The sequence below is a fragment of the Periophthalmus magnuspinnatus genome, chromosome 24, assembly GCF_009829125.3.
Source record: "Periophthalmus magnuspinnatus isolate fPerMag1 chromosome 24, fPerMag1.2.pri, whole genome shotgun sequence".
NCBI classification, from domain to species: Eukaryota; Metazoa; Chordata; class Actinopteri; order Gobiiformes; family Gobiidae; genus Periophthalmus; species Periophthalmus magnuspinnatus.
In genome coordinates this window covers 8,070,305-8,084,207 of record NC_047149.1, presented here as the reverse complement: position 1 = coordinate 8,084,207, position 13,903 = coordinate 8,070,305, and the positions used below count along the sequence as shown (strand labels likewise).

Genomic DNA, 13,903 nt, shown 5'->3' with positions numbered 1-13,903 from the left:
GTCTATGGCGCAAAGTCACTCTGCTTCGGAGTGCCATCACAACCAGTGTCCAGGTTTGTAAAGTTGTAGTGTATTGTTTTGTGTATTTATGAAAAATGGTCATTCAGGGGCATGTGTAGGAGCGCTGCAGATAGCTTCCTGGTGACGTAGGCTTCTGGGCTGAGTCTTGTACAAGAGGCGTGGGTTCGTACTGCCAACAGTAAGGAGGGTGTGAATAGGACCCGTGAGAGATGCCAAGATTACTCAAATATGCATGAATGACATATAAAACTACTTCAGGCATGTTTTGATGAGGGGACAATATTTTCGACCATGTACAAAAAGTAGATTTTTTTTATACTAGCCCCTGTTTAATTGGGAACAGGCACCAGGACATTGTGTATAATTACGGTCATGACCAGAAGAGTGTGGTCTTTTATTGTATGTCTTTAGCTTTGAAGATGTGTTCAGGACAGAGGAGCTCGAGGGTCCCCAAGTGTCCTCTCTATCATGTGAAGAGTCCTATTGCAATGCTCTTTACACCTCTTCAGCACACAAGGAGACAGAAGATAGGTGCGCTCACAAGCAAGGAAAAAGAAGTGCTCGCTAGGACACAGGAGACTGGTGCGCTCACGAGGACACAGGAGACAGGTATGTTTGAGGAGACAGGTGCGTTAACTAGGGCCGAGGAGAGAGGAGCGCTCACTAGGACAGAGAAGACGGGTGCGCTCATGATGACTGGAAGACAGGTGCACTCATGAGGACACAAGACAGGTGCACTCATGAGGACACAAGACAGGTGCACTCATGAGGACACAAGACAGGTGCACTCATGAGGACACAAGACAGGTGCACTCATGAGGACACAAGACAGGTGCACTCATGAGGACACAAGACAGGTGCACTCACGAGGACACAAGACAGGTGCACTCACGAGGACACAAGACAGGTGCACTCATGAGGACACAAGACAGGTGCACTCACGAGGACACAAGACAGGTGCACTCACAAGGACAGGAGGAGACAGAGGAGGCGGGAACATTCATAGTTAGACCTTTAATACTTTTGTCTCCTGCCTACTATTATTACCTACTGCTATTACCTACTACTATTACTATTACCTAGTACTACTACTATTACCTAATACTATTACCTACTACAACTAATGCTACTAATACTATAACCTATTACTAATACTATTACCTACCACTACTAGTACTAATAATTGCTGACTCTAAAGCCCAGTGATAGATTCAGTCACACATCATTGTACAATTATGCATAGTTTATGCTGATGGAATACTCACCCGGAATACTCACCCGGAATACTCACCTAGAAGCATGTTGTGTCCTTGGGCAAGACACTTACCTTGCCAGTCCAGGTATCAACATGTCAACAGTGCAATTTCACATTTGGTGGAGTTTATCTGTGGCAGTATCAGCAGCCTGCTCTCCTCTGTCACGCCGTTTTAACCAAACCAATTAACCCAAGGCTAGGCAGAGCCGCTACAACGCGACAATAAATCACTGCCTTCGCTAATTGCAATTAAAATCCCGAGGAAACCAGGCGAGACAATATGAAGGCTACTTACCCTTGACTTTAAATGGTGCTCTTCTGTTGATGTTTTTATGCCCAAGTTATAACAACCCACAAGGGACTAGCGCTCATTAAAAGCGCGAGATATATTGGCGTGTAGCTTGTTTACCGTCTTAAAAGTCCTCGACCGCCGCAGGAGAGAATCAATATCATTTCCACATATGAAGCGTCGTTAGCTTGTTAGGAAGCCTTTCTGGAAGCAATTAAGTAATATTCTCCCAGTTTACTCGTGTCATTAGTGGGTCTTTCAAATCAATGGCGTCAAAAGGGAAAGACGAGGGCCACTACATCATCTCTGCAACAGGAGCAGACACACGCATAATCAGATGTAATCAGTGTGGTCGAGGAAAACACTTGAGCGGAGGAGGAAATGATAATGAAACATGGGATTACAGCTATAATGGTGACTAATATCTCAACAAATAGGGTGTAGACATATAGATGGGTAGTGAAGAGGAGATGGGGAGGCTGAAGAGGCTAAAGGTTCTGCTGCTGTGTAACGTTCTGCTGTAGTGCAAATGTTGGGGTATTTTTTGTTTCTTGTTGAAACAACAGGTTGATGGTGGGAGGGAGACCCTGTCCCAGTAGAGGTTATGCACTGATATTATGCATTCTGACATTCCAACTTAGTGGTAAAACCATCGGCAGCTTTACTTTTCATTATCTCCTTTTTATCCGAGGAGATTAGACCGATATGGGTTTTTTCCTGGCTGATGCCAATACTAATTTAGAATCCTGAACAGCCGATGGGCATAAGCTCTGCCAATATTTTTGGACTGATATGTAGGGCCATTTTAATCATTTTGCCCAAAAATATTTGATTTGAAATGATCGAATGTAAATTTGGTCTATACTTTCTACTGCTCTGCATAATTAAACTACCGGTATAAGGAAAAATAATCTCAAAAGAAATTACAACCGTGTTTTTACAACTAACCCATAATGGAGCAGTTTAATCTCATTGTTTGTTCAATGCTACCATCACTAAAGTGTTAAAATAAAACTAATGGCGCACCCAAACCAAATATTGGCCTATGCAGAAGATTTAAGGCCCATAGCTGATGTGCATACTGATATATATCTGTCTGTCTCTTGGGAAAATACTGTTATGCTCAAACTTATACTTATACAGTACAGCAAAATGGAAACTGAAAGGATTTTCTCTGTAAACTGTGCAGAGCTGAACTAGCTGGGTGGGCGATATGCCAAAACATCAAGATACTTATTTTCTTGGAGCTAGATAATGATTTCAATCTTATCACTATTCATGCACACCTAGTACATTTATATTGCCTTGATGAGGTAACATTTGCTTTTTTTGAAACTTCACATTTCATTTTAAAGGGTTAAATCCACCTGTCACTTACTCTGAGTGCTGCTGAGGCTGACAAATAAGAGAAGGGAGTCTTGTTCTTCTCTCATATCAATTTGACTAAAATAGCTGATTGTTACACTAAAGAGATCACAATTTGATTTTCATCACCATATCATTTGGCCCTACTTCAACTCGGGTCATAACAATTTATTTCCTCAACACATGGACTCACAAACATGTTATTTAAGGAGAAAAGGGTAATCACTTGAAATGTGTATGTGTATGATATGTGAAATATGTGTGCATGTAGTCTGCAGTGCCCCAGTGTTTATCTAGTTTTCTACTATTTACTTTTTATGTCAGGTACAAACTAAATACTCAGCAGCGTTGTAGACTTTTTTAAATTTGGATTTGGACTGTAGTGTTTTGAGCTCTTATAGAAATGATTACTGTCATTACTCACAATTCACACTCATACAGGTTTGCTTCTCACTGCTTTGATCCCAAATTATGTGACGTCATCTGTAAAGGGTCATCTGTAAAGGTCATTTGTAAAGGGTCATCTGTAAAGGTCATCTGTAAAGGTTATCTATAAAGGGTCATCTGTAAATGGTCATCTGTAAATGGTCATCTGTAAAGGTTATCTGTAAAGGGCGTCCCTATTCTTCAGAATGTTTTGATCTGTATTTCACCACACACTCTTTCATTGTGGAGTGATTTAAAAGTATATTCCCCACATAGCATTTCGCTGGAATTGAAACGGCACAGTGTTTGCAGCAATTTAGCAGTGAGTACTAACGGCATAGAATGAAATGTCTAAAAGCTGATCATATGCAGACTGCACTAGTAACGACCTTATAAAAACTTAATACATCTAAATGACCAAATCCTGGGCATGCATGGTGTTCTGATTGAATTAACTGAAGTTTAGTAACACCGCTAACAGCTGGATTTTTTAACTCATCACATTCATTACCCAAGTTACCTGACGTGTGGACTGGCCCAGTTCTAATGTTTAGCACTCTTGTGCACTCAAGCACATCATGTACTTTCAGAAAATGCACACTTCATTCAAGTGTGGAGTGTCTAGTGTGTTCATTGGGACAGGGCCAGAGTATTTTTATGAATAGTTTGGGAGAGGATTGGTTGAGAGGTAGCAGGCTGTGACAGAAGGTGGAATGAGATATTCATGGGTTTCAGCTTCCTGCTGCTGCTATTTTGGGAACTGTTGACCATTCAAACAGATAGAATATTTTGTTTTGAATTAACAGCAACAATTTTAACTTATCATCACTCTGAAATGCATAAATATCTTCACTTTACCTTCAATGCTGCTATTACTACTATTACCACTATAGCCCCTCTACTACTACTACTACTACTACTACTACTACTACTACTACTACTACTACTACTACTACTACTACTACTAGTACTACTAGTACTACTAGTACTACTAGTACTACGACTACTACATTTTGTAAAAACTAAACCTGGGCTTAAGCACCAAACCAGCACTTAAAGGTTCACAGTGTAACATATTTAGCGGAGAGTTAACCATCCTCTTGTGTCCACAGAGATGTTATAGCTTTGTCTAGAAAAGTATGACATAAAACATGCATATAGTCGTGGAGACAACCGGTCAGGTCTGTGGAGTGGCATCCCTGCTAACAGAAAGAACATGTGTAATTGAAAGGATGCAAAATGTATATATTTCATACTATATTTAACATTAGTGGCAAAGCGATAACATCTCCACCTACCAGAGAGGTTACATAATGTGTCTTTAAGCAGCATAGTACAGGACTATAGCAGAGACAGACACTTTTCCTCTGTCACAAATGTTTAAATACTTATGTCAGGTGGACATTTTTGGCAATACCAAATGACCACACGTTTGTGATATGCGATTATTATACAATTTATTTGAAAGAGCACTGTATATCCTTTTGGCTTTTGTATACTTTGAGTTCTAACATGTACAGTGCATTTGTCTGATTACATAAGGTCCTGTGCTATAGTTAGACAAGTGTTTGAAAAGTGGCGTGCAGAGCAGACAGAATGACTGTGTAAAACCTGCAGTGCACAGACACGGTGGGCTAAAACTCATTTATTCTAATCATGCACTTCACACCACACTCTGCTTATCATAACAGCGGACACGAGGGTGCTCCACTGTCCCGCTGCTGCTGCTGCTACTGGGCCTACAGCAAACAGCTCCACCACTATCAAGTACACACACGGCAGCCTTCCAATACATAAAAAACAGTTAGAAAAACAATGCTTTGGCATCATACAAGTTGGTGCCGCACTAAAGTTACAAGAGACTGTTTTATACTTTTAAACTCGTAATTATGACATTAAAATTCTTAATTATGATCTATTTATTATTTATTTAAAAAGGGGCAGATACAACAAACTGATTGATTGCCTGATAGATTATGTTGAAGAAGAAGACTATGTACTTGTGTTCGCTATGCAGTTACAATGTGTGACACCTGTGGATCATTATGTTATAATTTGCACATTTTAAATTGCAATATTCACCTAAAAATACTTAATAAGAGAAACATGTCAGCTGACTTCCATGTTAGAAAATTGTGGCGCCCAATGGGAGCCATAAACGTCATCACAACAAAGAGCCATGTAGCTCTGAGCCCCTCAGATGGATACCTGCACATAAAGTTAGCGAGCCGCAGATGTTTTTTTGTTGTTGATTTTTTTTAAATTAGTATCAAAATGTCTATGAGGAATCCTAACCTTGCACAGCAATATTTCTGACTTCACAAATTCTCAAGTATCCATCTAGAGACTCCTGCTGTTAATGGGGCGGGTGAACCAATCACAGAGCAGCATTGACGTTTGTGTGGAAGCCAAAGGTGAAGAGCACCATGGTGTCACCGACAGACGAACTTCAGTCTATTTTAGCATCAACACTGACTACTTAGTTTGTGAAAACGTGTAGAGGTTTTGCATTGTGGAGAGGAAAAGATTCTCTCAACTGGATGTAACAAAGGTTAAATTTTTTTTGGCTCGTTCTGCTGTTGTTCCGCTGATGTGACGCTTCACCCAATCAGATTCAAATAATCATCATGACTTTCCACATTTTCCAATTTCTTTCAGTGAGAGCCATCCCAGATTGATAATGTAAGGAACTTAATTCAGAGTTACACATATATCAATCTGGCATGATCCAGGTTAGCTGAATCCTTCATGTATCAACGATTAAGAAAACTGGAGAACAGAAGTACAAAAGTAAGTAAGAGCAGTGGGCGTATGCTTGTGGTCGTGAAAACGAGAGTTGATCGGCAATGACATCTTGAAAATAAGCGATTAAATATTGCTCAAACATACATGAATCACTCCAGAAACAACCTCAAGAGGGAAATGGAACAGCTACAACATGGTTAAAAGCTCTGAAAAGTCAATTTTGCTGTATAGGCGTGCTTTAACAATTCAGTAATCTGATGAGTGTATCACAGTGTTTATAGCCTCGGCTCATTCACAACACCAGTCACCAGAAGGGACAGAGAGCCTTTCCAGATTGATAAATGTGTAGAACCCAGTTCTGAGAGCTATACACATCAGTCTGTTGTGAGTTTATAGTTATATGGTTACAGTTTTTTGCCCGTGCTGTGTAGAAGTGATGTCCTCCTCTGAGCAGTTTAAATTTGCTCAGGGTGGGGCTCTGTCTATAAGGATGTACTACAGAGAGGATTACAAGCAGCTTTTCTGCGTGCCTGATTTTGACAGAGAGAGAATATAAGAGATTCAAAGTACATTTACATTTTACAAATACATTTTGCCGAAGAAGGATTTGTCTTGTTCCCAGCTTCAATTTAACCTGATAAATTAATTAAAGGATTTTAAATATCACAAACTTCAGTTCGATTCAATTTTATTTTTCACAACGGTCAAAGTTTAGTAAGGCACATACATACACACGTAGCAACATACACACACGTATCAATGTACTCATCTACAATTCTGCGTTTACATGCTACATATGGAAGTGTATATCGTTCACCTATTCCCAGTTGACCCCCCCCACACACACACACACATATATATATATATATATGTGTGTGTGTGTGTGTGTGTGTATATATATATATGTATGTGTGTATATATATATATATGTATGTGTGTATATATATATATATATATATATAGGAGGTTAACATGTTCAAATCAAATCTAACTATTACTGATAACAATTCTAATGACAATTTATTACAACATATCAGAACATTGGATATGATGCCCCATTTATTTATATTATAATGGTTGTCAAGACGATTATCCAATCAGAAAGCAGAATGAACCTGAGCATTTGGCAACTCATTTATGTTTAAATCAACTGGGTTTAAGCATTGAAACTGGCAACCCAAAAAGACTCTCTCTGAATAGTCACGACCTAAGCCCCAGCACCTGCAGACAGTCATGACTCAGTGCTAGTGCAGCCTCTGCAGCTCAGGGAGTGAAGTCTGGAGGTTCTGAGCTTTCACATGAGGCATGGACTGTCCATGGAAAAACTTGTCCTCCTCCTACAGGTTATGACACTGGCAACCCAGGTTCAGTTGTGAGTTTATGTAATACCTATTTTAAGACCTATTTTTAAAACTTAATATTTCAGGCTGCATTAGGCATTTGTTGATGCAGTATTGATATCGTGGGTTGTTGTTTACAACACTAAAATGATATTGCTCATTTAGAGAAAGTAAACATGTAATACATGCAATGTAATGGCCATATACTAAACTAGTCCTATATCACAGAATGCCAGGTGCTATATATCATCACATATATGGAATATCACATTTATGGAGTATCACGTATATGGAATAACGCATATATGGAGTATTGTATATATGGAGTATTGAATCATGTGTGACTGTGATTTCCAGCCCTAGGGGTGATGTTACACAGTCCTGTGACTAATGTATTTATTCTGCAGTACAAGTGCAAAGGCTTAGTCTGCTCCTCTGTGTCCATCCACCACACAGAGCACTTTTGTCTGGAGCAGAGGAAGTCATCAAACTCAAAGTGAAGGATTCATGTCAGTGTCAATGTCAGGATAATTACTATATGGACTTATTCAATGGATGATAGATGCACTTTTTGTTATTTTTCTGATCTATGATTTAGGTTTGAGCTGTGGTGGGGAGAATACATAATCTCTATGACTCATAGATACACAGACTAGTAAAGTGTTGCATTCTGCTTTTACTTAACGAGCCTGCTTTAGGAGTTTTTGTGTTTGTGGCTTAATTTCATTTCAGTATTATCGTTTATTGTAGGTATTTTCTGTAGCACTATATCATACTTCAATATGTGTTATCATGACAGGTCTGTTCAGTTGTACAATAATAGACAGACACTTGTAGTTGTGATGTGCAGTGAACTTCATATAATTATGAGTTTTAAGTGAGCTGGATGTTGTGTCCACCCTGTCTCCTCAGGAGGATGCATCCAGACGGTGCATAAATCTCCATTAAACACAGCCTGAAAAGTTGAGTTGCCTCTAGCGGTTTTTAAAAGTCTCCAGAAATACAGCACAAAGTAGCATATAAACATCATAAATTGAAGTAAGTGAATGAATAAAAATTAAACCTAGAAAAATATTGTGGCCAGACGGTTGTTTTAAAGGCTAATTTGCAACGTAGTTTGGATTAAAAAGTGACGTTATTAAATTGTGATGGACTAAATATTGATGTCCACCTCAAGTCTGCTTTCAAACATGTTAAAACATGATAGAAAGATCCAAAAAACATCTATTTTGCATAATAGTCGTCTTTGAAATTCTCCTTAAAATCTCAAGGTTAAGTGAGTGATGTGTTTTTGATTTCAGAAAACCAGTAATATTAGATTTCACAGGTTTAATCCAATGATGTGATAATTAATCTTTACAATGTTGAACCATTAAATATCTCCCAAAGTCCCACACATAATTATTTCTTAATTTGTTTTAATTAATTTTTGGACTAAAATGGAAGTTGGAGCTTGAAAGGAGTTAGTAAATGTTCATCCCAGACTGTGTGGGTTGTACTTCACAGCCAGTTCATGTTCACTTTAATAACAGACGATCTCTTCCACACGACTGGAAACATTTTTACACATTTTCACGGTCTTAAAAGATGAAAAACAGAACTAGTTAATTTTAAATGGTTTGCAGTGTTCCAAAGTTATTCCTCACTTACCTTATGCATCTTGAGCTTAATGATTCACCCTGATGAGTTTATAAGTGCTTTTCACAACTTTCAGACACCAGAGTGGAGTTTTGTCGTGACTAAAAGCAGGGTTGAACGATTTTCTGGCAAGGTCTGCGATTAGATTTGCAATTTATGTTTTAATAGTGGGGTTGTGTCCAAAATTCACTTTCTAATCACACTCAGATTAATTGACAGGACTGAAATATGAGCTGACAAACTAAAATCACATTTCAGAACATGTTTGTAAGCATCTAAACTACAGGGTTAGCCATTTTAATATATTTTATTTGAAGAAGAAATTATGATAGGTCAAAAACTGCACCGGTCAAATTGCGATTTCGATCAGATTGCAGTTAATCTCGCAGCACTACTGTAAAACTAACAACTAGCACGCTAACACACGCTTCCTGATTACCGGACAATTAAACGTTTTATAATTAGATGTGGATAGCACACAGCGGACTAATTTTACCATGAAAACACTATATAATAATGTTTATCCACGGTTGTGCTAAACGGTGTGTGAATCAGTGCGTTCCTATCCCTGTCCTGTTCCTCATTGTCCCGTGTAAAGATGGCCGCCTCTCTTCACCAAACACAAGTCCTCTTTAATCAACACGCATTATGGACCCTCTCATATTCAGACTCGTTTTATTTAAAGCCGACAGTTCCTTGTCCCTCCCTCTCCGCAGCACATGCAGACAAAGACATTTTAATGAAGTGATAATCAAGTGCGTTGTCATACCACGAGAGCGGCCCCTGCGTCGCTCTGGAGAGGAGGGGCACATTTGTTGTAGCTAATTCAATGAGCGTGTTGGTACATATGGGTACTTGACAATATGTCTCGAGGAAGTTCACATCGTTCAGAGCAGGGTTCTGTACAGGTAAAGCAAATTGTACTGGGCCCTGATGCTACTGCTGCTTATGTAGCTATTAGCAAAGTCCCTCATAACATTCAAGGTAAACAAAAGCTAACTTTGTTTCACTGCTCGCAACACTGTTAGCAAGCCTGATGCTAACACTGATTTGTCTGTTATTAATGTTCACATCTTGAATTATGGACAGAATTGCCAAATAAAAACACCAGAATCATGTAGAGCAGGTTAATATGAACATTTTAAGACCAAAATGATGAGATTCACTGCAGCAGTTAAAGAGAGAGGAGTGACTATGTTTCAATATAAACTGAATTACAGCCAGAGTCGATGGAGCTGGAAGCACGTCCATGCTCATTTCCTATTTGTAACGTAGCATTTAGCAGGTTAGCTATGTTCATTTATATATACAGTCTGTGCCAGTGATGTATATTTTATTTTATCTGTTGCATTTACTCTTCATTATCATTACATAAACCCCACAGAAATCATCTCTACACATTCACCAGACCACGTGTCCAGCTGCCTTCTCCTCCCGCTCTCCTCTCTCTCAGTATTCCCTGTGTTTATTCTAAGCTCCATCTTGAATCCGTGTGTCCAGGTGCGATTTGGCCTCTCCACCTCTCGAGTCCTGATCTCTGATAACGTCCTGTGAATGCTCCGTCACCTAAAGCTGACGGCTCATTGGCTTTTCACAATAATCCAGTCTGAAACATGTGGCAGTCAGACCACCCCCCGCTCTCACACCTTTTTGACCCTCTCCTCTCTCCGTAGCCAAACACAATCCATGCCAAATGCGGTCGACACAGTTTGGTATGAGCGCAGTGTGTGGTAGGGGTAGTAATAAGGACCCCCGGAGATGGGACAGCTAATAGTGACAGGCTAAAATGTGGTTTGAAAAAGTCAATCTTGTTGTCTGAATTATGATCAATTTTGTGAGCCCATCTGTTTTCCAAGAGGATGTTTCACAAAGTAGTTTCTTGTTACAGATGTCATAATGTTAAACTCAAAAAAATAAACTTCTTGTTTCCATGGAGATGTTGTTCTTTTGTCTATAATCTTCCACAGTATGACATAAAATGTATCTAACTCCATGGGCAATATTTCGAAGTATGTTTTTAACTTTATATTTTCATGGAATTGTGCAGGTGATGTGTCAACTCCCGAAAGTCACATACTGTTGTTTTAAATACAGAGATGTTTCCATGGTCATGAGCTTTGGGTAATGACCGAAAGGACAAGATCGCGGATACAAGCGGCTGAAATGGGCTTCCTCCGCAGAGTGGCCGGGCGCACCCTTAGGGATAGGGTGAGGAGCTCGGTCACACGGGAGGAGCTCGGAGTAGAGCCGCTGCTCCTACACGTTGAGAGGAACCAGCTGAGGTGGCTTGGGCATCTGCTCAGGATGCCTCCTGGACGCCTCCCTAGGGAGGTGTTCTGAGCATGTCCCACCGGGAGGAGGCCCCGGGGAAGACCCAGGACACGCTGGAGGGACTATGTCTCTCGGCTGGCCTGGGAACGCCTTGGGGTCCCACCGGAGGAGCTGGAGGACGTGTCCGGGGTGAGGGAAGTCTGGGAGTCCCTGCTTAGACTGCTGCCCCCGCGACCCGGCCCCGGATAAGCGGAAGAAAATGGATGGATGGATGGATAGATGTTTCCATTGTTGTCAGAGATCTTAACGAACAATTACCATTAAAAATACTTAAACAAGCTGATCTTTCTTCACTCTGTCAGTTATAAGGCAGATATTTGTACAGTGCGTGCTTGTTTATTATTGTTTTTAGAATAAATTGTTTAGGCCCTTGTGAACATTATGGTTGCTAGGTAACAGAACATGAATTACCTCTGTGTGTCATATCTGCTGCTCATGTACAACTAAGAAGCAAAAATATAAACTTCACTTCAATGAAAAAAACAAACACTTTTTTTTTGTAAAACCTGAAATATAATGATGTCATGTATGTGAGTGAGTAGTCTAACCTGTCACATGACCTTTACAATATGAACTTTACAGTGAATTAACTGTAACCTAACCATCTCTCTCTGTACTTGTAAAAAAGTATAATATGTGTCCTTTAATGAGTTGTGTTTTTCTGTGTGTCTTAGGGGATTCCTTCACACAGTTTCGATTTTCTGACGAGAAGGAGTGGGACATGGACTCATTTGTGGCCGATCAGGTAAATCTTTAGCACAGGGCCCACGAGTGCTGGACTGTGTCAGGCCGAGTGGACTTCCTCATTATAGATTAGAGACAAACAAGACTGAAAAATCACTAGGCAAGGTCTTATTAGAACTGGCACTCAAGTAATGGGTCATCACAAGCGGGATGTGGTATTTCAGAATGTAATTAGAGTAGTTGGAATATTGGGAACAAAAGGTCATTTATCAATTCATTTAAAAATGTACCATGTAGCGTTTCTAGTGATGGTCCTCTACTCTTGTCTAGTAAAAAAAAGGGTCATTTCTTCACAGATCAAAACTTTAACTTTGCCTAGTGGAGTAAACTAGTTGTCTCCATGGTGATGGACACTTTGCTTGAATTTTTTTTATAAATGCAGCCTAAAAATATATAAGCTTCATACTCAAATGAAACTGGCTATATGAGGCAGTTGTATATCAAATTAAATCTAATTATAAGCTCCAACGCCAAAGTATTACCAACTTTTGCACTGAAAAAGTGCAAAAGTTGCAAAATCTTTGACTTCAGTTATTGTGAAAGTACGTTACTGCATTATTAGCATATGTTTAGCTTTTAGCATTAACCGATACTGTCATATTGACACTTTAGTGACACAGTGTAGCGCTGGTTTGTGCTCATGTTTCTTCTGCGACCTTTACTTACTCACCTGTCGTTTTTTTGACCTTTTGCTCACCTGTCGTTCACTTTTTCACCTGCTGCTCTCACCATTCACCTGTCGCTCTCTTGTTGACTTCTCATTCACCTGTCACTTACTTGCCCCTGTCATTCACTTGTTTACGTGTTGTTAACCTGTTGCTCACTTGTTCACCTGTCCTTCACTTGTTCACCCGCCTTTCACCTGTCTCACTTGTTCACCTGTCTGTCCTCCAGATGTGTGCGTTGGTGGACCTCTCCGCTTTGGCTCAGAGCCTTGTACAAGTGCCTCTCCATGACAGACTGCAGCTGGAGGCCGAGCTGGTCCAGGTACAGCGCTCACACTCAGCAGCTGGAGGGCTCTCAGCACCGGACAGAGGGGCGCAGAGGAAATGAAGGGCTGAGTGGAAATGGTAGAACAAAGTGTGCAGTGTATGGGTCGTCAGCTCTTCTTTGAAGTTTAAAAAAAAACTTGATAAAAACAAAGCGTTTCCAGCTGAACTGTTGTATGTAAAGTGCAGTGGATATTTCTGCACTGGACAAAGGATTCGTTTTATGAAGCTAAATGTATTCATAGCTTTGTGATTCCAATGTTTTTAAGATGCAGAATTAAATCTTGGTCCAGTTCAGTGTGTTCTCAAACTATGGTACGTGAGGTGGTTTTTGGTAGGTTTGCCTAATTTTATCCACTTTTTTGTCCTCCTTTGGATAATTCCTTGTTTAGATGTACAGTGGAAATGACGTAGTCCACATTTAGACCTGGTTTAGTCTGTTTTTTTAGATTAGACAAAGAATAGTCTTGTTATATATTTGATTTAGAGCCAGTGGTACTTGGAAAGTCAAATCTTTTCTTTGGTGGTACTTGGTGTGAAAAGTTTGAGACCCACTGTTCTAGTTCCATCAGTACTTTTTGCTCTGACTTTCCAACTTCTAACCAGTGAAAATATGTGGTCCACATTGCAGCACCAGTGCCAAAGTGACAACTGTGTGTTGAGTTGATAGTGAATGAAGGACCCATTTGATCAATTCACAAAACTGTTATCTGTGGGTAAAACGTTCTGTAGACGTTTGAGGATTTCAGTTAAAGTGCAT

At 39.9% G+C, this 13,903-nt stretch overlaps 1 protein-coding gene across 1 annotated transcript in view; it reads left to right on the top strand.

Annotated features, from left to right (window-relative positions):
* aven (apoptosis, caspase activation inhibitor) overlaps positions 1-13,903 on the top strand; it is a 50,995-nt gene that overhangs the window by 34,958 nt on the left and 2,134 nt on the right. Inside the window, exons 3-4 of the mRNA XM_033991467.2 lie at positions 12,085-12,155; positions 13,049-13,141. Of these exons, the coding sequence (XP_033847358.1) occupies positions 12,085-12,155; positions 13,049-13,141 (164 nt within the window). The remainder of the gene's footprint in view (positions 1-12,084; positions 12,156-13,048; positions 13,142-13,903) is intronic.